Consider the following 24,306-nt stretch of genomic DNA (forward strand, 5'->3'; position numbering starts at 1 on the left):
TCATATCTTGAACTGTTCACCTCCAAGTGTTAACTAAAGGAGCGTAAGGTGCGTGTTGGGGGAATGGAGGTTGTGGAGTAGCACTGGAAACTGCATTCCCATTGGCAATGGCAGAAGCTTCTTGTCCTGGCTGTTGAGGATGAGATGGAAGTCCGATGGGGATTCCACATTGACTGGCATAACTATAACCATGAGGCAACATTGGTGGTGCTCCAGGGAAAAATTGTTGAGCTTGTGTTTGTTGCGGATAAGGATACCCATTTGGAATCAACTGGTGAACCAATGGTGATCTTTGTTGCCCTCCTTGGTGTGGCTGTTGGTACATTGGAGCTCCATTAGGCATAGGTTGTCCCATTGGTGGCCCTTGCGGCACTGGAGGAATCTGGGGTATTTGACCACCATTATGCTGAGCTCCAGTAACTTGTGGAGAGAATTGAGCACCGGGTACCGGTTGATAATAGTATTGGGGGAAGGGAGGTTGTTGTTGAGGTTGCTGTTGAGGTTGTTGTTGAGGTTGTTGTTGTGAAGGTTGCTGTTGGGTGGGCTGTGGAGCAGGACCTGGTTGCAGTGGAGACCATTGTTGTGGTTGTTGTTGAGGTTGTTGAGCAGCATGGATTGGTGTTGGCTGTGGTTGAATGCCTGGAGGATGGAATTGCTGTTGAGTAGCAGCACCACCCCCAGATGATCCTGGTAGTGGAGCAGCAGTAACAACTTTCGCTTCTGCCGGAACTTGTGGAGTGCTGTGTTGTTGACCGGGTTGTTGAACTACTTCCTGTGCTTGTGATTGTCCTGGTGAAGCCTTTTGAACATGTTGTGGTTGGATTTGACTTTGAGATGGTGAAGATTGTTGCTGGAGTTGCAGCAGTAACTGTTGTTGGATTTGCTGTTGACGGAGTTGAGAACCTTGAACAAATGCTATTCTCTCTGACGGTAACAAAGCAACCAAATCACGTAAAAAGAATGGTGGAACATCTGGTGGGTCTCTTAATGGAGGAACTGGTCCTTCTTTCTTGGAAGCTTTGGTTAAAATCTTAGATCTATCATCAAAGTATTGAGCATTCTTAACATCACCAATATTTCTGTAACATAATGCTGATCTGGCACAAGCATCTGCTGCATCCATCAATTGGTCGTCACATCTTTCATAGACACAAGAAAGACCATCCCAAGCAGTTGCTGTTCCAGTTGAGTTTTCGTCGATTTGAACACGAAGAGCTTGGGAATAAGCATCAAGGGCATCGGACAATTGATTCAACTGTAAATACAATCTCCCTACTGATAACCAGGTAATTGGTGAGCTGGAAGCCCTTCTTAAGGCAACTTGATAAGAATCATATGCTGCTCTTGGATTATCCAAAAGGGAATATGCTTTACCCATCAAATACCAAGGTAAAAAGTCACCGTCACTAGAAGGTGGTTGGGCTGCTGGATTCTTAGGATCTCTTTCCAAGTCAATAACATTCTCCAACAATGAGATTGCTCTATATATTGGTTCTTCAACTGGGGTTCTTTGACTCTTCTTTGTTTGTTCCTCGCTAGTCAACAATAATAAATATGCATAGAGTAATAATATTCTTGGTGATTCCCCAACTGCGACCTCTGCTTGTTCACAAGCTTGTAAGGCCCCGGGGATATCACCGTCTCTTTCTTTGGCAGTGACAAGAGCACACCATAATGCAATATGTTCATCTATTCGAGATAATGGAGGTGGAGGTAAGGATAATGTCAGGGTCAACTCTTTTATTGATAACTCAATGTTCCCATCAGCTGCTGCGATAGCTGCCAATTCCGCATGGGCTCTTCTGGCGATTTCGACATTTTGATTGGGGTCGTTTTGACCACCAAATTCTTCTTTAACAGGAGATATCAACTGTTCGGGTAAAAGGGATAAACATTTATTAAGAGCATTTGCTGCATGTTGTCTTGCACCTGCTCTTATTAACGTTTGAGCTGAAAGAAGCCATAGCGATGGATTACTACCATTCAATTGAATTGCTGCTTGAATGGCCTGATGAGCTTGTTCGTTGAAACCAACTAACAAATAACATTCAGCCAACTCTTGGAAGATTTCAAATCGTTTCAAAAGGGAGGGAATAGATTCTATGGCACGGTTCAACTTCTCTATGGCAGCTTGCAGACCCAAGGTTTCATTCACATGGATATCATTAAACCGTAACGATTGGGAGAATCCAACTAATGCATCAACACTGCCAGGATTATGTTGGGCGGCGCTTTCAAACGCTCTTATAGCCAACACATATAATCCCAAAGTAGTGGCACATTTACCACAGGCAATCCAAGTTTCTACTGCTTCAGAATTATAATCTGAATTGGATGAAGATGATGTTTCATACAGATCATGATGTTGGCGCTTAACAGCCACTGGAGATCCACCACCGATGGAACGTTTCGACATAGTCAACTATTATTATCTTTTATATGTAAGTTTTTATTAAAGGGACGGACACTTATTTCATTCAATAAAATAAACGTAACGGATTTAAATTGATTGATTGCAAATCGTTAACTGTTAACGATGAGGATCTAAATAAAGTAAATTAAAGACGGGATAAGAACGAAGAAAGAAAAGAAGAGTAAATGATTATAAGAAAGTGTCAACAAACTTTTGGTTGTTATCTTTGAGAAGTAGAAGCAAGGGATCCGTTCCAGGTAGTTAACATTTTGCTTCCCATGGAAGTTGTTACGCACCATTTTCTACATGCGAAATAATAAAACGAACAATGGAAATAATATGGACACTTGCATTGTCATCTAAATGGGCTTTTTTGCATCCACTGCAGCATTCTAAAACAACAATTAAATAATAACAAAACAAGTCAAACAAGTTAATAATAGATTGCCCCGTACCTCCCAAGGTAAATGCTGCATCGATTGTGGATATGCTTTCACACTATATGCAAAGCTTTGTACAATGCACTATGCACTATGTAATGCATGAACAAACAAGCAAATGCAAGTACAAAAGAAATGAATTGCATCTGTACAATAAATGCATGATGCAAATACACATACTTTTTTTCTCACATTTATTCCATGTTATGCTATTCTACTTAGGACAAAAACTTCGCGCATAACTGTGCCTTTTTGGAAATTTACTGAACATTAATCAGCGGCGCTAGCAACGCATACCTATTCAATTTTATTCTATTCTATTCCTCTAGGGAATTCAATTAGGAAGAGAGAAATCCCATAAAAGAGGTAACTATTTACGATTCTTTCGATATCTTTATCTCCTTCTTTCTTTGTAAAGAGAATTATTTACTCTAAGTTATTTTTTCTTCTAAGTGTTTCTTACGTAATCACACACCAAACGTTACTGCAGTTTTTTTACCATAGCCACCGACACCTTACTATGAGCCTTTGTTGCTTTACACCATCATGGAAAGAATTCCAGGCTCACTTACAGATAACAATATTTTTCGATCAACGTTTAAGTCCAATTAGTCTTCTGTCATACACCACCGTTCTATAATAAATTGCATAGACCAACCAACATGTAGACGATGAACTATAAAAAATAATTATGCAGAATGCAGCAGGGTATGTCATTTTTCTTTTGCTTCATCACTTATGCCATTTATTAGCACACATTCTTGGCCAGGTAATCAAAAGTTATCAAATGTCTCTTGAAGCAGGGATCATATGTCGAAGAAGATAGCATAATTTTTGGAATCGCAGTGCGTTGAATTTCCGTTTCCATGAACTGTAACAGACTTTTACGTAAACAGGTTTCTAAACCCCATATTGTGTACAACACCAGCCTACTCTATATTGCAACCCAGAAGCTTGTTTTTTTCACTCCCTACACAACACCTAATGGCTGAAGATGAAAGATGAATGGGTGCAGACTCCAACATAGGAAAGATTTTTCCCCTTGGAACAGACTCGCTTGTGTGTACCTTGAAGTTGAAGTGGTGATTAGTTTTACTAATTAGGTTTGAAATATGTAGGCGTAGACGCACTCCCACATTTACAAGGGGATCAGGTTTATTCTCCTATGTTTTCTGCTAACATTAAAAGCCGGTCAACATATGCACATCGAAAAGGAAACCACGAAATAATGTTTATCAACACAGGGCTACAATAACCTCCTAATAATAATAATAAATATTAAATGGACGTTTGGGGAGGATTTTTTAAGGCATCCAGTTTCTTCGAACTATAATTACTGGCAGTTTCATTTGTGCATCAAACAGCCTCTACATGGTTTGGCCATTTTTTTCGGGACGTCTCTTTTTCTACTACTCTCTTTTTTAACAACAGTACTTAGCCACTCTGCTTTCAAATCTTAGCCGTAGTTGAACCGTAGTTGAGCGTATTCGTTCCCAAATCAAGATTTAACCGCCAACACATTTTTGCGAGGATTCAATTACCCAAACAAGGGAAATTAGATCATAAACGCTTAAATTGGCAGTGACTGATTGCCATACCTGCATCGCGTTAATTATGAACATTCCAAACATAAGGGCGGTTGTGAATATTGAATAAGGTCTTCTATAATTGTTTTGATTAGCCCTTTAAATATTTATTTTTTGATTATTGTTAGGCACACATCCTGCATTTTGTTGGACTTGTGATTGGGGATTTAAGCTGAGATTTCCACACTACTTCAATTAGATATAAACTCAGACAAAATATTGCCTATCTGAGGCTCACGTTAATGAGGCTAAACAACTTGTGAATCTTGGCTCTTCCGTGAATTAAACCAATACCTCAGTATATCTCGGGAAAACTGTCGTAATACTTGGCTTAGAAAAATTGTATACCGATGCCTGGAAAAATCGGCATTATCATATCATCGACCAACACCAAATTGTTGTATCGTTTATTTCGCCCAAATTATAAACTAGAATGCTTATTACAGTAGCCGCTGTGCAGAGCAATGCATTAGACCAGGTGAGAAATTCTTTTGGAAACGAAATCGAAACAGAAAAAAATAAAAAATAAAGTAAAAATAAAATAAAATAAAATAAAATAAAAAAACTAATTACTTAAAGTATTGTAATACAAAATCTAGTGTCCCAAAACGAGAAATAAAAATAGACATAAAAATGAGAGACAACAACATCACATCCACCAGCAATACCACGCGCGCAAAGACCTAATATGACCTTACGAAATTTCCACAAGTCAACTCATAATAACTCACTAAACCATGCAAACAATAAACTTGCGCTCGAAATATAAATTTCACTTATCAACACCAAATTGTTTGCTCGTTTCTGCAAACACACCCACTGTGCGTCGTCTTTAACAATTGAAACATCTCAAAGCCCACATTTATACTCTTAATCAACCAGAGGATACTAGTAAATCTGTTTCTGAGTTTACCTACTTACATGGAAGGCAGAAATTTTTGACACATGTATCTGCATGTTTTCAAATGTGACGCATATGGTAACTTGTGATTGTGAACGAAGGATTTTACATTCGGCTGCGGCTATATTGAAGATAACGCAAATGCACTTTCATTGAAGATCTGACGTGAAATTGCCATTTACTGCTGTCAGAAGCAAGCACTTGCACTTCGATGCGTGCGCATGCGAGTGTTGTCTTTTTTTCCTTGGAAAAGGTCAAGGAGGTTGTCAGTCAGGGGCAAAAGTCGATCGTATTGATGCAAGAGCGCCAGGGTTCGTTTCTCAATGCTGTGTGCTGATTTACTATTTTCAGAAATATATTTTTTAGGGTTAGCCCCTTTGCACTACGATAAATTTTGATTTGTTCGGAACAAAGAACTTTGACACAGTTTGGGAATAATACTACCGTCATCTGCTTTACTGGTGCACATATCCTAAATGAGAAGCAAACTAACAAACGAGCATATATAACCAAGTGGTTGTTTGTTATAAAGCTTGGTGGCTTTTTTTTAACCGTTAAAGCAACAATATTACCAAACGAAAAAAACATAAACCTCTTTGGGTCGACCCAAAAAGGTTTAAAAACAGACGACTAAAAAAGTGGCCAATTTTCATACTACTGGTTGTTGTATTTAAAGATGTCCTGTTCAGAAGTATGTTGAGTGCTGCACAATTAGATTAATCTGTGTGGTGGAGGTAATAACATGGCATGACACTAAAGGTGCACTACATCAGTCAAATTGAAAAAGGGGAACGGCCTTATTATGCTTCTCGGCTGTAACTGTAAACATGCATAAAAACCTCCGGCGTAATGTCACACAATACATAGTTGTACATATCTCATCCTTCACTAACTTTAGTACTCTTTTAGTGTTCAGGATATGAGTATCAAAAACTAACACTGAGATGGCATTACTGAAACAAAATGACCACATACTACAACCCAACTTTACAGCGGGGTTAGGCTTAAAGGAGGTTAAAGGTGGTTTCAACAATTGTTTAATCGAGAGCAGTGGTTGATCAAGGGATTTCTCAGGGTCCATGACCGCGTCTTAATGTCAATCAGCAGGAACAGGAGAATGCGCCACTTAAAGTGAAAACTCTAAATAGCTAAAATACAAACATTACTAAATCCAAGTTAATAGAATGGATTCTAAGTGACAGTGACTTCATATGTAAAGCGAACATGCACTTGAGAATCTTACATACGAAGAATATTATAAGCTTCATCCGACAACCAAAGCAATTTTTATGTCACTCATGATGTCATTGGTTTGTGTATAATAATATCTGCTTGATTCGCGCTATATTTGAGGAAAAGACCAGTCACTTCTTGACTACATCTATATTTAATTATCATCTGACCCTTGTAATAGGTACCTGGTTATTCACCCAAATAAGGCCACTATTAGCAAATCATTCAAAGATAACTGTTATAACCATTCGCCCTATTATTTGTAATGAAACTCTCATAATGGTTATTGTTGAACAATTTTTATGACATCGAGTACGTACATTGCTCTGACGTAAAGTGCCTTTTTATCTGTACCATTTAGGTTTAAAGCCGGTAGTAAGGTCGAGCATTGTTCCGAAATAGAATTTTTTACCTCATCTGCAGATGCAGATGAACTATTGCAACGTAGATGTAGTGCATCATAAGGTTTTGTTTACAACTGAGAAAAAATAAGTTGCATGTCTGTTGTTAGGTTATTTAATTTGTGTGGGGAAAAGCCAGGATGAAGGCTATTTACACATGCACTGCAAGGAGATTGTAACAATAGGCGTTATTGCCGTCGTCACTAACTTCTTCTAACAAAAGTTCTTGTTCTCGATTCTTGTGGTCAAAATGTTGGCTTTTGTATGGATACTTTGAAACACCCAATAATGGGCATAACCGAAAACAAAATGTCATTCTGCCTTTATTATTCAGTAGGTACCCAATATTTTTTAAGTTGTATGCACCCCTTTATTGTGATTGTATTATTCTAGGTGTTTGAAAGCTGTTAGACTAGTTTGTGTTTCTTGTTCAGCAAGATCCACTACAGGCAATGCTAAGCTGCTAAATCAAAGTTGTTTGTATGGGTGCACTTTTTTTTCTCTTTCGGAATTGAAGTTTTTGGGATGGGCCTAAGAAGGCAAGTGTGGGGCGGGAACAATAGTTGCACTTCCGCAATGCATAATTGCGCAAATTGTGGTTCACTTACATTTTGCTGCAGCTCTTTGGGATGTTCTGCATATTTTGCTTTTCCTAGTGCTCTTTAACCTTCATTAATATGTTACAATAGTTTACCTGTTAGGTTCTATAAAAAATTTATTAATGTGTCTCATTTTCAATATACGGCTCGTTGCGAAATGGGGGCTTTGTAGCATGGCGTATATGAGAATGTCAGTACATCTGCATATGTGTGTGTGTATCGATGCGGATCGCAGGGAACTGTGGGCTATAAAAAATCATTCTTGGGCTTTATGAATGGGCGAACTTGAAAGATAAATTGAGTGGCCATTTCATGACCATGAGAACCATAAAAGGGGGGCTTGCTGCCTTCTACGTATATGATCTACTCCATTTTACCTTAATAATTATCGCTACAATCGGAGATAAGAGATGGACTCACTACAAACTTTACCTTGGTATTTTGCAAGAATTCAAGCGATCGCTGCTTCACTCAGTAAAAACTAGCATTGTCAATGTCTTGCTTATAAAATATCATCACATTTACGAAAGATGTGAAGCCACCATTCGGCTCTTATTGTTGAAAATATGTGTTATGTGGGAATGGAAACAAACAACCTAGATCTTATTTGTAGCTTACTCAAACTTCAATAGCAACACGGTAGTAGCCTATTCGCGACTACAATCGTATATTATTTCATGGTGGGGCAGGGTGCCCTCCTGTCCCGCTTAATTTGTGTAGCCCTGTTTATATTACCCCTTTAACAGAGTACTACTTCACCAACGTTGAGTCCAGTTGTTGTAATTTCATAATAACCTGTCCGGCGGTAACACGTGCAACCTATTAAATGTCGCATTATATTCATCTTGAGACAAGCTTGAGTTTCAGGCATGAAAAAAATATAAGGTTGCATAGTAAAGCGTCGAATAAAGTTAATGCATATTCGTGATCTAGTTTAGAAAATAATTGTTACCTTTGCGTCGAGCCTTCGTCTCTTAAAAATAGCTGTGTCTGCGTGTGCCTGAATTTGAATTTCTTTTTCACTAGACTGCAGGAGAATATATCCTATTGTAAAAGAATATCTGGTATATCTTGGTGGCTAAGTGCTACGAGCAATTCAAAGGGTATCGATGTTCTTAAAGATGCTATCCCCAAATTGCCATGGTTGCCATGAATCGAGTTGAAGATTCACGAGCTAAACCGGTTATCATCAATTTCAAATTGAATACGGTAGATTTATCGCCTTGCCGAATAATGCATATATACATGTTAGTATGCGATGCATGCTCTGTAATGCAACTTTTTCCATTAAGGTGCCCCTATACGGATCCAGTATTGTATTCTCACAGAATCTCGGCGAGAAGTAGATGTGTGCTGCGTAGGTTTCCTATAGTGCACTGGAACAAGCACCGAAATAAGCAAGGATTGTCTAAGAATTCAAAGCCACGAAGGGTAATCGGAGTTATTCAAAAAAAAATGGGCTGCTCTCATTGAACAATTGTTAACTTGATAAACACTTACCCTCATCTCCCGGCCACTCACTAATATAATAGAACCATAAAAATTGAGTAGAAAAATATTTTTGACACGCATATTTGACTTGGTTCATGACCATGATTTGAACACTCAATAGGGTTCACACTCTCTTCAGAATGGCACAGTAAATTTATGTGTGTTACAATAGCGTACGTATATAAGTTTGACCGATTGCGATGCAAACAATCACAAGACAATTGAAAAGCCTCCCATCTGTTTAAGATAAGGTCCACAATTGTTGCGTGCCTTACCTTTTAAACTTTCATTGCATGGCCTTGTCTTATAAAATAGATTTGCAAGAATGGAACACCTCACTTGCGCATAGCCATGAATTTCTCTTAAACACCATACCACTTAGTTACACTCTTTCGCATTTTACTTTATATGGAAATTTCACTCCAATATCACCAAGTTGGTATTTCTTCCCTTGACTTACGTATTTCACATGTAAGTCTCAACTCATGTAAGCTAGATCACTGGGTCTTTTTCCATGGTCTGAAACTATCTTAGAAGGTTCAACAGTAATGGTAATACGATTTTCTTCACTAGTGGCTCTGCACAAAAAAATAGCATAGCCTCTAAGGATCGTAGACTTCGTATCATCAAGGATCCCATTAGTTTCGGTAAGAAATTGAAAGTGTGGTTCCTTTTTCGGAGTTAGCATATTTTTTCGGACTCTGTGTTCTTGTATTGGATTTAGGTTTTGTAGCCTGTGATTTGTTAGTCCCTCCTCCTATGAAGATCTGATAATACGCATATTCCCCACTTCGCACTGGAGTTGGGGAATGCTCAAAGTAGATGGTTCATCCCTTTGAGTTGCCCTACTTGCAGCATATAACCAGCACCACAGGTTTTTCATGTCACTCGTCTAACAAATATTACATTTAAACCAGACCACATATTTACTGGCAACCAACATTGCAATCAGAAGCGATCCAGATTTTACTTGTAAGGAATGATTTGAGTCTCGATAATGATTTGTCTCTTTGCTTTATAGTTACCAACAAGGAGATTACATTCGGTCATTGGCATCTAAACTCTAGGCTTATTGCCTTTTTCTATGTGAAACGTTCAAGCTTGCTGTTAGTGAGTTCACTGATACAAATGACCCCGTTTCTTTATTCCGACTTGGTAAAATGTCATGTGACTATTGACCGAAAACATTATCGATCCCATCCCAATTTAAAATTTTAGGTTAGGACTATCTAAGCTGTAAGGCTTACACTTTTACCCATCCCAATACGATGCGATCCTGGACGAGAGCATGGTGTATACAAAGATTTCATAGAAGATATGTTGCATCGGCTAATGAGACCGTGTCTTCGTTACTACCAAGTTTGATGGCGAAAGTATTTCCTCATTGTAGATCTTGTGGAATCCAACTACAAAATACTAAGCCCTCAGAACCAGGCTACTATATTCTTCCTGGAACTTTTACTAAACCTGTTTTAAATAGACCGGAGGATGCTGTATATGAAAAGTATATGAATAATTTGTCTCAAGAGGATAAAGAACTTTTAGGGTTTCTGTCAGATATCAAACCAGTTGAAGAAGTGCCAAAGGCAAAAACTACTAGTACTCCTGCTACTTCTTCCATTAAAGATAAAGTTGAATGTCTCCGATGTCGTAAGGCAAATTTTAATAGTGATTTCAATTTGAAAGAACATCCAATCGAATCTGTTACCCGAGTGTTGAGCACTATACCTGTGAATGGAACACTTGTGTATGTAATTAATTGTGTTGACTTCCCTCTAGGAGTTAATGAGGAAGTATTCAAATACAGGCCTCACAACAAGGTTCGGATTATCATCAATAAAGCTGATTTGTTATTCCAGTCTAAAGAATTGGCCAATAGGTATGGGCAAACATTTTTTTCCAACTACTTCAAAAGGAAGCACGGTATTGACAATCTTCTTGTAGTTAGTGGCAAAAAGGGATGGAATATCAAGCAATTAGGAGAATTTCTTGACTTCAATAGTTATTTCATTGGGAATGTTAACAGTGGGAAATCAACAATATTAAACGCATTGTTGTATTTAAATGAAGAGAAAAAAGTTGCAAAAGAATTACAGCTTTATAATAAGAGAGAAAAGCTTCAAATTCAAAAGGAAGATGGAGCAGGCTACTATCGGCAAATACGAGAAAAGAGGAAGCAGGCAGAGTTATTCAAATTAAAGAATGGGAGTGGAACTTCTCACATGCCTGGGTTTACAAGAGGTTTCATAGAATATGAATTTGATAGTAAACCTGTTTATGACGTTCCAGGATTTTCAAATGTGTCTGGAACAGGAATATACGAGCACATGATACCGACAGACTTAAAACGTCTCAGTAAAGGTGTTGATATTTTTAAGAGTGGAACGTACGATGCACGGTATTACTCCATGAAGTCAAACCAAGTATTGACAGTGGGTGGGCTCTTCTTTGTTAAAATCCCCAATGATACTGTGATTCGGTTTAAGAATTGTATAAACTTCCCCCACCACGTATTCCGGGACATGTCTAAGGCCATGCAGGTTTATAAACGACCATCTCCGGAATTGGAGAATTATTTTACGGTTTCAGGACTTAAGCTTAAAAAGTTGTATGTCCCACCATTTTTTGGTGAAATTGATTTGGTGTTGAAGGATTTCGGTCACATTACCTTGACCCCTACAGGAAGAAAAAGTAGTAATCATTTGATCACCGTTTACATTCCCGAATGTATATCTGAACAGGATATATGTATTCGTGAACCATTGGTGTCTTACACGAGGAAAACATTAGCGGGACGAGACAAGAATGGCTCACCACTCAAAAAGGAGAAATGGAGTGAACGTAGTATTGCAGAATTGAAGACATATTCTCCTGAGAAGCCCTTTTCACTGAAGCTTATTACGCCGCTCCCAAGACCAGCAGACGAAGACGAATTTGCTGCCGTCACAGTTGAAACAGGGATTGATTACTCGCCTAATAGCGAGGTATCTTGGGGTAATCGGTTCCAATACTGGCTAGAGTGAAGGAAACGAAAAAGGATCTTGTGCACGTAGGCTTTGTGATTCTTTGGGGCCAGTCGCGTTTTCAAAAGGTATACGAAGGGGGTGGAGACACGGTTTTATATTCCTTCTCTCAGGGGTCACTTTCTTTATTTAGAATAAAAAAAGGTTGATCCTACTTGTAAATAGTTTGTGAATAGATCAGTCCATTTTTGGAGACCGAAGTACAACACAAAGGATAATCGGTATTATGAGAGGCATTCTTATTCTACCCTTTAATTGAAACGATACAGAATAGATGTAAGTATTATGACGACAGACCATGATTCTACTAATGCAGTTCTTAAAGGGTGTATCAGGCTAAACGGTCTGGTACTTTAAGGGTCTGATACTTAAAGCTTGATCTAGTTCATTTTCCTAGCAATGTCTAGAACCCAGCAAAAAGTTAACTTTCTGCAAGAATGACACAAATGGTACCACGTATATATAATGGAATCTTGTTTGAATAAGATATTATGAAGACACCCACACCATACAAGAATATTGGGTAACACCACTGATTGAACATCTCATCAATTTTTCTTCATCACCTTCATCCTCATCATCATCAACTACAACTTAATGGTGTCAAAGAACACTCATGTTCAGCAATTCAAAGACAGCAATTGTAAACTACAAGAGCAACTTAAGAAGCCTCCTTGTATTAGTAATTCCATTCAACAAAAGTAGCTTTACGTTTTAGACTTCTTAAATTGAATTAACATACAGTTTCCTTTGTCAAATTTGGGAATTTCTCACTACTTTCAAAGCAGTTTTCTTTCTTTGGTCAGGATTGGCGTACTCCTGTAGATTAAAGGCTTTGAGAATTGGTGTTTGTATTCTTTGTTTAGTCCATCTCAACATCTCTTTTCCGAGTACAGACCCACTGTTTTGCTTTTCCTTATTGAGCCGCTGCACGTCAGGCATCTGACAACAATAGCACTGAGTTCTATTCGGATTGAAGCACCAGCAAAGTTATATATTACAATCAGGGTCCTTTGACTAAGGAATAATTAAAGTTACCTCACATCTTACATTCTCGTTATCATAATCTTGTTATATTAAAAGTATAATAATATAGTATATAAATATCCTACAGTCTTTCCCTCATTCGTTATTACATAAAGAAAATCATCATAAATGTTCAGATCTTCAAGTATATATTCAAGCTTGAATGATAAGTTGACCTCTAATCCCCGGGTCTCTACAACTACTGTTACATCGACACCTACTTCCATCCCATCGTCATCTTCTTCTTCTTCACGGAAGGAATCGTTTCTTAACTCTTTGAGGAGAAAATCTACACGTCCCCTTAGTTCCTCGGTATCAACAAATAACCTCAACCAGCAATATAACGATAGGTTGATGGGTCGTCTGCAGCAACTGCAACTGAAACTGAAACTGCTGACGAAATCGCATTACCAAAAACATACTTCTATCGTGGTGGTTGATCAAGAAGAGAAAGAGAACATAGTCCCAGTTCGAAGCAAAACATTAAGAACCAGACTGTCTGCTCCAAACTTAAATGGAACTTCAAATAAATCATTGAAAAGACAATCAATGTACTTTCCCCCATCTACCAATTTGAATTTCACTTCTACTACTTCAATAGTTACTGAAGATGAATCAACAGAAGATGAATGGACTAATAATGCACCTTCGACCAACACAACCCCAATGACCGTTGATTCCAGAGATTCTCTTATGGATTCTGTGTTGCAATCTGAAGAAGACCAAATCACTATTTCAGATGAAGAGATTCCAGACTCTACAGGAAAACCCACACTCCTTAGTCACACCAAAATCCCTAAAAGTTATGACTTCTTCAGACTCCCAAGATCGAGTATTATTCAAAATTTAACGTTATTGAATCCATTGGTGACTGAATCTTGTTTAGAGTCAGAAAAACTGGCCATGAAGAACTTCAATTACCAATATTCAGATGAAAGTTATGATTTGAATGTTTCTTTGGTTGGACAAAATAATTCTACAGTGGTTATGACCGTCACCCATCCAGATGTCAATACTAAAAAACCAGGATGGGATTTGGTGTATAACATTGATTATGATGATATTTTCAGTGAAGAATATCACATCCCTGATGGCATGATCTGTTGATGATCTTCTCCATGATTTCACACTTTTTCAGTCAAAAACATTGTTTCATAACTCTCTTACGACCTTAACGATCTCCTACTTTCTGCTTCCAAGACTTGTATTACTACATAGACTAATATATACCCTTTGACTTTCCAAGTATTTTTCGTATCAAGAAAACTTCATTCTTTAGTAGATTATTGTCGTACCTGATTCATTGAACGAGATCTATGGTCTTACTACATATGCACCACCATCTATTCCCGGTTAAGGAGGTCCCCTGCAAAGGGACATGAGTAGTAACCATTTCTAACGACAAAAAAATATGCATTGCTTTCAATACAATGGAGCATTTGAATATGCTTCCAAAAGGGGTACCTTCCAAAATTCGACTGCACTAATTAAGATCATGAAACATACCTGCCATTAACGGAAAGGGGACTTGAGGCGTACCCTTATTATCTCATGCATTAAAAATTGGCAGGATAATTACTTTGAAACGCCATTTCTTTTAGCATTTTTTGGGTAGTAAAACGGATGGGAGTATCATTTACGGACATCGTCTTTAAACCTTTGATCCATCTTGATAAGCATGAACTAGAAAGTTCATTGAGGATAACAAAAAAATGCGAATTCTGTGGATCGAACACAGGACCTTCAGATTAACTGTGACTGGAGTTTAAACTTCAGTCTGACGCTCTCCCAACTGAGCTAAATCCGCATTAGAGAAGAACCCACGGCGGGAGTCGAACCCGCAATCTTTTGATTAGAAGTCAAACGCGTTAACCATTACGCTACGCAGGCATCTTGTTCTTGAAGAACAACCAGTTTCATATAATGGCATTATGACAATTTTCGATGTGTTCCAACGAATTTCTTCAATTATGAACAGTTAATACATGGACTTTATGAAATAAGTAACTTCATTATGAGTATCATTATTCTGTTAAAAGTAAATACAGGGCAACTTAGCTGCTTTTTTCTACGATAATTGATCTTTTCCCTACAAACCCTAAGAAAGCTACGAAAATAGGGCTGACAAAAAATTACTGGAGTCAAATGCAGTCCATCGCAGTTCAAGTGTTCAATGTCATGCCATAAAGGCCTACGGCACCCTGAACTTTAAGAGCAAAGCTTCATCAACATTGACATGATAAGATAGATAGACAAAACCTAAATATAGATATAGATAACTGAACAACAACCACAATTTTGGCGTGGTATGCATTCAACTGCGCGGTCCAATCGTTGTATTGGAGATAACAAACCTGAAATCCTTACGTCATGACTGGGAGAATATAGAATTTATTGGTGGACAATAGATAAAGATGCTGATGATATCGTATTTGCTGTGTGTAGTTTCTTATCTACTGAATCTACACCAACGAACATTTTCTACACTTTATCCAACACAAATTCCCGTGGTAAATTACACTAAAAGAAGCAAGCCGGCCATTTTTGGTGGAAACATCCGACACTGATCTAAGCCTACTTGACCAAAGCTATGTTTGAGCTTCCCCAACTTCCGGATAAAGTGCTGTCATGATATTAGATATGACATAAAGTTTATCCGCTCTACCTGACTAGCTGGGGTCAGTTGCTTAATTGGGAACTTATATATGAGATAATAGATAGCGGAATGCGGCTTCTTCCCATTGCGGCGACCTTATTTATCGGGCTTACATCTTGTTGACACCACACTTCTTATCAGAAACAAAAATGTTCATTGGTGATCAGTTGCTTGTAACAATGTCCATACAATTAGATACTATGCGCATGCCAAATATGATCAATGTGATATGAAATAGATTTCGGATAGTTGACTCCGATCTACGGTATCATAACTCTTATTTGTGGAAGACATCCAGTACTCGTGTTGTAGATATCTTTTATTAAAGACAATTTATTGGTTAAACTATTCCAATACCACGTACGGTAGAGTAACCATTACCACTTTCAATTATCTTTCTCCATATCGTTCTTCCCCTATCTATTGGTCTATCTTTATCTGAATCACTTATCTAGATACGAACTTTTTGGACCATTTTTGTGATTTGCTTGCACTACGATTCCCCCTCCACATTCTTTGCTTCTTTACTCCTATGATTCGAACAACTTGCTATCTAACACGTTTAAGACCCCCTCCGTCTTGTCAATGGAAAAGACACGTTACCAAGAAACATGGCTTTATTTTAGGTTCGGGTTTTGAGTCAAGAAAGACTAACTGTAGTCTCCCATACATTTTGGCAACATCGGTTATAGTGGGAGGTTTCGGTTTTTTAGCCGGTAAATTTTGTACAGGTGACGAAAACAAGATTTCAGACATAAATGCTTTATCTATTGCTTCCCTTGAATCTGTGCCTTCCCCAAAATATGCAACCGAATCAGAATTGGCCGAAGCCATCAAAAGAATATCAGTATTAATTTCTTCAGATCAAATCCGTAATTCCAAAGTTGAACTTGAAGGACACCGCAAGAACGACTTTACTCCACATCTTCCCTTGGAATACGAAATTCCATCGTTTATCGTTTATCCTCATCTGACAGTACAAGTTAGTCAAATTCTCAAAGTATGTCATGAATATTCAGTACCAGTTGTACCTTATGGTGGTGGAACTTCATTAGAGGGCCATTTTTTTTCAACGAGACAACCATGCATTGTAATGGATGTCTCGCATATGAAACGTATCCTTCGAGTAAACCGTGATGACATGGATGCTACTGTAGAAGCAGGTGTCAATTGGATGGACTTGAATTCGCAATTAGACGCAACAGCTTCGGATGGCACGAGACTCATGTTCGGCCCTGATTGCGGTCCCAATGGTCTTATACTGGGAATGGTAAGTACCAATGCTTCCGGAATCAATGCGTACAAATACGGGGCAATGATTTCAAATGTTGTCAATATCACTGTTGTGTTGGCCGATGGTACAATCATTAAGACTCGCCAAAGACCTCGGAAGACAAGTGCAGGTTATAATCTCACTGGCCTATTCATTGGAAGCGAAGGAACTTTGGGTGTTGTTACAGAGGTGACCGTTAAGCTACACGTTCGTCCCAAATATGAGCTGGTTGTCGTAGGCCAGTTCCCTAGTTTACGTGATTGCACAGATACAGTGCAACAAGTGTTTGCAAGTGGGATTCAGCCTAATGCCATTGAATTAATGGATAAAGACATGATGTATGTTACTAATTACAGTGGTTACTTGACCCGAGAATGGCTCGAAATCCCTACCCTTTTTTTCAAAGTTGGAGGAATTAATCCTTCTGTTGTGGAAGAGCAGAGGAAGATGATTGAAGAAATCAGTATGCAGCATAATGTGAATCGATTCGTCATAGCACACAGTAAGGAAGAAGAAGAGGAACTATTTAGTGCGCGGAAGAACGCCTTTTATGCAATGGTCAATTATGGACTTAACGAAATTGGAGAGGACGTTAGAATTTGGGTGACAGACATTGCTGTGCCAATTACTAAATTATCTCTGGTTCTAACAGAGATTAATACAATGATTAAGGAATCAGGACTTTTCAGTGTTGTTCTAGGACATGTGGGTGATGGCAATTTCCATGCTGATGTTTATTATCGACCCGAACAGAAAGAACAATGTGAGAAGATAATTAAGAAGATGGTAGCCCTTGGACTTGCAAACGAGGGTACCTGTACTGGAGAACATGGTATTGGGAACGCCAAAAGGAATTACTTAGTAGATGAATTAGGCGAGGATGCCATTTCATTGATGAGGAAGATCAAGTTAGCACTTGATCCCAAACGGATTTTGAATCCTGACAAAGTCTTCAAAATCGATCCTTCAGACTCTGGTCGTTACTAATAGAATAGAAAAATAGAAGAACAATAGGTGAGAAGAAATCGTTTGCAGAACAAAATCAGTAGTCATTAATGTACATGCAGTGACTAATCCAAAACGACTGATAGAAAAGTTAGTAGTAAAATGATGTCAAATTAAAAGACCACCTATAATAAATAAAGAATGGCACCGACATTGAACCTCTAGAATTTTTTCTTCGATAAATGTAAGAATGGCTGATTGACCGATAGCAGCAAATAATGTTAGATGTTAAAAGGAGTTTACCTGACAATTCGAACCAAAAGCCGCAGACGACAGGCTACCCCTGGGCTAAAGCATATGCTTTTGGACAACAAGTTCAAGATGATTGACATATGCACTTAACGTGAGTGACCCCACAGTCTAACGACCACCATTCCTATGCGGAGAAATCAGTATCTATTCGTATTCACAATGCTATTGTGGGTGGGGTACTGGCAAATGGACGGACGGACAAAGGTTAAAGGATTAGATAGACAGCCGTGCTATGTCAAATCATTGGAGACCGTGGGAGCGCAGAGGGGAACGATTCGATAACAAACTAAAAGAAGGCCAAGGCACATGATATATGTAGGACTGGCATATATGTGATCATTTATATAACAGAGTTGAATTGTGGAGAAGGAGGGGATCATAGAACGATATTGGGATGCTCGGGTGTGAGCAATTTAATCATATTTACGTTGAAGCTTTTTTTTTTAAACAGTGACGGAAATGAAAGATTATAACTATGGCTTTATTACGGTTAGAGTATGAACCCAAATTTTTTTTAGGTTAGGTTGAGTCAAGATTCCCTTATCATTTTGTAACTATGATATGCAGTTATCTCGCTGCAAGAAACTCATGTGGGGATGAATCAGGAAAAAAGCCGCAAAACGGGGACGACCAATTGGTTTTTTCCTCTGCGCACGTCAGCTGCTCTTATCCTACATATTTACATTGGTATCTGTAGTGCAGTTATTGACGCAGCAGCAACAGCGCGATTGCAGGTATTTTTTTCACTTTGAATGTACGTGGCAGAATTTTCATGTACGAGCAAGTTGGCGAAGTAAAGGACTATTTTTTCAGTGTTATATGCTGGTGTAACTAGCTGCTGTCTGAGTATAGAAGGCATGATATAATAATGCATTACAATAAATATGATAGGGCCAAGGATGCTAAGCGTTGATTATTATTCTTTTATACCGAATGGTCTCAACCATTTATTTCTGGGTCTTGTAACCAACAAAGTTTGTGTAGTGGAAAATTGCAACCTCAATCCAAGAGTCGCACCATTGCTACACAAATTGCTCTATGTAATCGTCTTATTCCAATTTTTTTTTCTGTTGGTGAATGATTAGGAGGGAAGAGATGTTGGTCAATTCGCAGTCATGCATGTCAAGCATGTTATCGATTATCTGAAATTTCATCTTCATTTTCATACCATTCCATATTATCATTGGTTAATGCGTTCTTTACTCTGCTCTGTAGGCTTAGTTTGCTATTGAAGTTAATTTCCTTCTAAAGGAATTACGTCTTCTTCCTTTACAAAATCGACCAGTGCATTTGATCCCCTCTATTTTGGGTTACAATCAACAATTAGTGTCATCCTCCCTGATTGGGAATCCCATCGCCACTTAACACCTTCGTTTCGAACTGCACACAGCCTATCATACCCTCCTATAGTGTTATCTGTGTGCAGCATTATCTGGTTTATCAGTCAATGGCACTGGCCACGACCCAGGACTTTTATTTGTCACGAAGCAATTTTTTCTCTATGGCCTGCAACACTTAAAAAAGCCTGCCATCCTCATTTGCGTTAGCTTTTGATCGATCACCAAAGTCATATACATCAACTTTGTTGGGCCAAACATACTTTATTTTGGGTGTGGCGGATTTTACACTGGTTATTTCCGTGGCTTGATCTTTACTTAACGTTCTAGACTGTCAACCTTTAGCGAGCCTTCCACTTTCAACAATTTAAGTGTCTCATAGAAGAAGTGAAATACCATCAGTAATAAGATTCAAATCTTTTGTTGAACATTACCTAATTTAGATTTCCCTCCATTTAAAGGGCTCTTCATTAGTATATTTCCCTGGCTTATAGCCTTTTTCATTCTTTCTTCTATTTGTCTCGACTTTCCTTCTTGAAAGCATAAAGAATAGAGCTTTTATTCAGCTAGTTTATCTGCATTGAGACCGTAATCCAATGCAAGCTACCTTGGAGCATAATAGTCAGCGATTCGACTTGAATAACTCCGAACAAAGCCAAAGGCTCCCTCATCTGAATATGTCCAATCCTAGTTCGCCCATATCAGAAACAGGATCATGTCATACATCACCTACAATGTTACCTCCTTCGGCGTCGTTATTGGCACGTCCCATGTCACCGCAGGAATCACTTCTCACATCGTCCCTTGCCAATGAGAAAGTGTCAAAAAGTAACGGAATCCAGATTAGGTCACTGGGTTCTACGTCTAATGATTCAATGGCACATGATGATTTTGTTGATGACCATCCAGAACCGGAACTCTTAGCATCTTCTGTTGGGAAGGAAATCGGTGGTAGATTGATACCTTCATCGTCAACCATATCACTTCTTTCTCTTAGTGATAAACAACAACAACAAATGCAAAGTGCACAGTCTACTATAGGACAGCAGGGTGGTCAGAACATGGGATTTGGTGCCAACTATACATTGACAAGTCCTACAATGACCTCAAATGTTATTGGTAAAACTCCCTCCATCCCTATTAAGACAGGATTTGTTGTTCCTTCACAACCTCAACATTTAAACATAGCTTCAGGTCAAGGTATACAAGCTCCAATGAATGCATATAATAGGACTTCATCATTTTCTCATTTGAATCAAGTTCGAATGTATCCTTATCAACAAAGATTGACCTCACCTCCTCCTGCTAATACCAATGGTTCAGGTGTTCTTTCAGGGCCTGCAATCTCCGGACCAATTACATCGATATCCAACTCTACGGCTACCTCGTCTGTGACATTGCCTAGCACTCCTCAGATACATGATCAACACGCTTCTTTGACTTCCACCCAACCTATAAGCATAAGATCGTCATATCAACAAGCAGTCCCTCACCTGATGGCATATCAACAACAAATACATGGGATCAATGTTGCAGGAAGAGTTCCAGATTCACCTAATTTAAATCCTACATCGTTGGGAGCATCACCTTCTCGATTCTGGCTCTCTTCGCAAACACCACCACAGTCCTTAACCCATCCTACATCCATGATGGCTATGTCACATGGAGGAGGAAGCCATACACAACCCATTGCCATTGGAGGCCAAGCTAGATTTGGGGGAGATCACTTCAAGTCTAGTGGCAGTCCTGTCCTCAATCCCGTACAGACACCAAAGGAAGAACCTCCTATGACTCCATTGTATTTGGGTGACTTGAATCCAACCGATTCATCGGCAGGAGAAGTTGGTCAAAAGACCGAGTACTTTAATGGTGGATTTCAGATATGAAGGTAAAGGTCACGTTGTAGTTGAATAATTGGGATGGTTCTTGGGTATAGTTGAAGCATATTTAGTTTAGGTTAAGTTTAATAGAATCAAGCTGGAACAATATAGTAGATAAGTGGGAGTACACAGTACACGCTACAAAAGACGAGTGAGAGTACAGATTACAGTAGTATAGACTCCAGTAAGTAAAGGAGTATAAGCTGTTGATGTTAAATATGTGGATGTTACAAGTCGTTGATAATAATGCTGCGGTATGGTGTTCATGCTAGTTTAAGATATTTTTTTCGGTGGCGGACTCGCACAAATTTATCGACCACCATCTTTCTTTTGTAGCCAAATGTCAACCTACGAACGTAAGTGAAAATGATACGCCTTAACGTCTTGGCTAACTTCTGGTACTAACGCCACCGCAGTGGAACATAACATTACGACTACGACAAACAGATCCAATTCTGGATATGGTAATGGTAACCGAGGTCCTGGATCTGGGTCTCAAAGGGCACATCCAACTTTAGCAACAATTCTCAATAATTTCTTCACTAGTTCAATGTCGTCAACAACGCAATTAGCAGACACAATTCGTGCAGAGATTCCTCAAAGTGACATATCTCAAGTTCTCATCGATGCCTTAACAGAATCTCTTACTGAAGATCCCCATTTTGCAGAGTTCTTGGCTCCAGAACATAAGAATAAAGGTGTACCCCCAGAATTCATTACAGATTTACCTCGTGTAGAGGTTTCAGATACTTCAAAATACGATCAGTGTCCCATTTGTACTAATGCCTTCAAAGATGACCCGCATCCTTTGGTGATAAAGTTGCCATGTAAGGCAGGTCACTTGTTTGACTTGGAATGTATTGAACCGTGGCTCAAATTGAACAGCACTTGTCCCTTGTGCCGTGTGGACGTGTTGGATGTTGTTCGGGAAAGAAAATTGGCATTGCAGAGAGAAGTCAATAAAATCAAGGAAGAAGACAGTGAAGATGACGATGAAGATTGGTCAATGTACGGTTGATGTACGAAACTACACACACACGAATTGAGAATGAGATGCTGTTCAATATTACTAGAGATCTACATTAATTATTCAATTTTGGGAAGGGCAATATCTGTGAATTATGTTATTTCTCCAGGGTTCAATCGATGTTCTCTCGAAGCTAGTACTCAATTAAGGCAAAAGGAGGTATTATGAAGGTTGTAACGAGTTAACAGCCGCAACAGCCGTAATTGCTTGTTTATTGGTGCGAATTACTTATTAGAAATCCCATTACCAATGAGTATTCCAGGATGGGGTTCAGGATTTGAATTATTGCCGTTACTATTGATGAGCTAACTTTCTTGACACACTCCGTGGTGTTTACTGATACTCAATATATTCTGAGCAAAGAACTACAAAAGCTCAGAATTGAAATCAATATTGTTTGCTACGTTTGATATAATCTGAAGCCAGTTCCAGAGAAGAATTTTGTTAGCATTCTATTTATGCATCCCCGCAATCTCATGGATTGGTGACCAGGTCTTCAACTTACAGCATTGCGACTATTGGTGACAACTGAGGACGAAGTAGGTGGCACAGAGCAAGGGCCCGCATAGGGGCATGCTTTTGCCTTCACCTGCCTCCAAACCATCCGAGCACATTAACTGAAACGAATAGCTGGTATTATGGAACAGTCTGGAGCTGATGTAGAAATACTGAAAACTGATTAGCTTAAGATTTGGGATCCGTGTTGAAGACATTGATGGCCTTTTGACGGCATATTGACGGCATAGCTGATTTGCTTACGGAGGAGATGGCCCATTTATGTAAGATATATGCATACTGTCTATTTCAACAGACCCAATATAGAACCCACATTATCATCAACATATGCAGGATATCACCTTGATTTGACCCTAAGTACGTGTCCTAAGTGAGCTTTATGAGGTTCAAAACACCTATTATCCTCAAAATCAGCCGCTCGTATTAGGGCGGACGGCTTTCTTATTGCCTCCCTTCAAGATGTGTCATGATACGGTTGAATGGCATTACTTCTCTTTGTTAATTACCATGAACATTACCTGGTAGGCAAACATCCTAATTAGGTAATCTGTGAATGTCGCTGTCCCTATTAGGACACATCTATATACAAACGATGAATCTAGCGCTCATTTTTATCTACCTGCACAAAATTGATTGTCTTTGGAACCATGCTTAAGGGGGAAGATCTCTAATTGTTTACTCACACTTTTCTTCTTAATGAATTAACCAAAGATATGTTACTGCTATTCAAACATGATATGATAGGAAAAACTTTAATCAATACTGATATGTGTCCATTATTGAAGCCGCCTCAGAAAGTGACAATGTTTTCTATTACATTAGTTTGAAGTAATTTCGCAGCCGCGGAGTCAATTGAATCAATTTTGAATTAGCGCCGAGCTACAATTTGTTACTCAACACTGCTGGTCGAGTTGCCTACTAAAGGTGCTTAACAGTTATAGTAATCTCTCGCGTTTTTCTGCAGTCTCACATGTTCTGCAGTGTCACATATAATAGCTATATTTTTCTATTTCATAAAGCAAGTTGGTAATTATAAACAACTGCACACTACATCACTCCTTCTGTAGTATTAAGTATTATGGATACGCATCTTTTCCTACCAACCAAGAATTCATTCCAAATCACCTAACCGCTAACGGATCTAATGAATTGATATGTTTCTAGCGGTAAGGGATTTGTAATTACAACTCGCAAGCTTGAGGATTTTGCTTATCCTACCTGAGCAAAAGGGGGTTTGGCCAGGTTCC

At 38.7% G+C, this 24,306-nt stretch overlaps 5 protein-coding genes and 2 non-coding genes across 7 annotated transcripts; 4 read left to right on the plus strand and 3 right to left on the minus strand.

Annotated features, from left to right (window-relative positions):
- Positions 1 to 16: 16 nt before the first annotated feature.
- On the minus strand, positions 17 to 2,416 carry TCC1 (Tcc1p; the record flags this gene model as incomplete). Its single annotated transcript, XM_043191119.1, has 1 exon — positions 17 to 2,416. One exon carries the CDS (start codon positions 2,414 to 2,416, stop codon positions 17 to 19), a length of 2,400 nt encoding a protein of 799 aa, XP_043051796.1.
- Positions 2,417 to 10,332: 7,916 nt separating this feature from the next.
- On the plus strand, positions 10,333 to 12,087 carry GEP3 (uncharacterized protein; the record flags this gene model as incomplete). Its single annotated transcript, XM_043191120.1, has 1 exon — positions 10,333 to 12,087. The coding sequence occupies one exon, from the start codon at positions 10,333 to 10,335 to the stop codon at positions 12,085 to 12,087; it is 1,755 nt and encodes a 584-aa protein (XP_043051797.1).
- A 310-nt stretch (positions 12,088 to 12,397) lies between these two features.
- On the plus strand, positions 12,398 to 14,220 carry KQ657_000266 (uncharacterized protein; the record flags this gene model as incomplete). Its single annotated transcript, XM_043191121.1, has 2 exons — positions 12,398 to 12,402; positions 13,272 to 14,220. The coding sequence occupies 2 exons, from the start codon at positions 12,398 to 12,400 to the stop codon at positions 14,218 to 14,220; spliced, it is 954 nt and encodes a 317-aa protein (XP_043051798.1).
- Positions 14,221 to 14,826: 606 nt separating this feature from the next.
- Positions 14,827 to 14,920, minus strand: KQ657_000267. The gene has a single exon. It is a non-coding gene; the product is annotated as a tRNA-Phe (tRNA).
- Positions 14,921 to 14,930: 10 nt separating this feature from the next.
- KQ657_000268 lies at positions 14,931 to 15,003 on the minus strand. The gene has a single exon. It is a non-coding gene; the product is annotated as a tRNA-Arg (tRNA).
- A 915-nt stretch (positions 15,004 to 15,918) lies between these two features.
- Positions 15,919 to 18,029, plus strand: DLD2 (D-lactate dehydrogenase; the record flags this gene model as incomplete). Its single annotated transcript, XM_043191122.1, has 4 exons — positions 15,919 to 15,950; positions 16,008 to 16,034; positions 16,337 to 16,350; positions 16,462 to 18,029. The coding sequence occupies 4 exons, from the start codon at positions 15,919 to 15,921 to the stop codon at positions 18,027 to 18,029; spliced, it is 1,641 nt and encodes a 546-aa protein (XP_043051799.1).
- Positions 18,030 to 20,313: 2,284 nt separating this feature from the next.
- On the plus strand, positions 20,314 to 22,534 carry KQ657_000270 (RING finger protein; the record flags this gene model as incomplete). Its single annotated transcript, XM_043191123.1, has 3 exons — positions 20,314 to 21,505; positions 21,695 to 21,704; positions 21,964 to 22,534. The coding sequence occupies 3 exons, from the start codon at positions 20,314 to 20,316 to the stop codon at positions 22,532 to 22,534; spliced, it is 1,773 nt and encodes a 590-aa protein (XP_043051800.1).
- Positions 22,535 to 24,306: the final 1,772 nt, after the last annotated feature.

The sequence above is a fragment of the Scheffersomyces spartinae genome, assembly GCF_019049425.1.
Source record: "Scheffersomyces spartinae strain ARV_011 chromosome Unknown scaffold_1, whole genome shotgun sequence".
NCBI classification, from domain to species: Eukaryota; Fungi; Ascomycota; class Pichiomycetes; order Serinales; family Debaryomycetaceae; genus Lizanozyma; species Lizanozyma spartinae.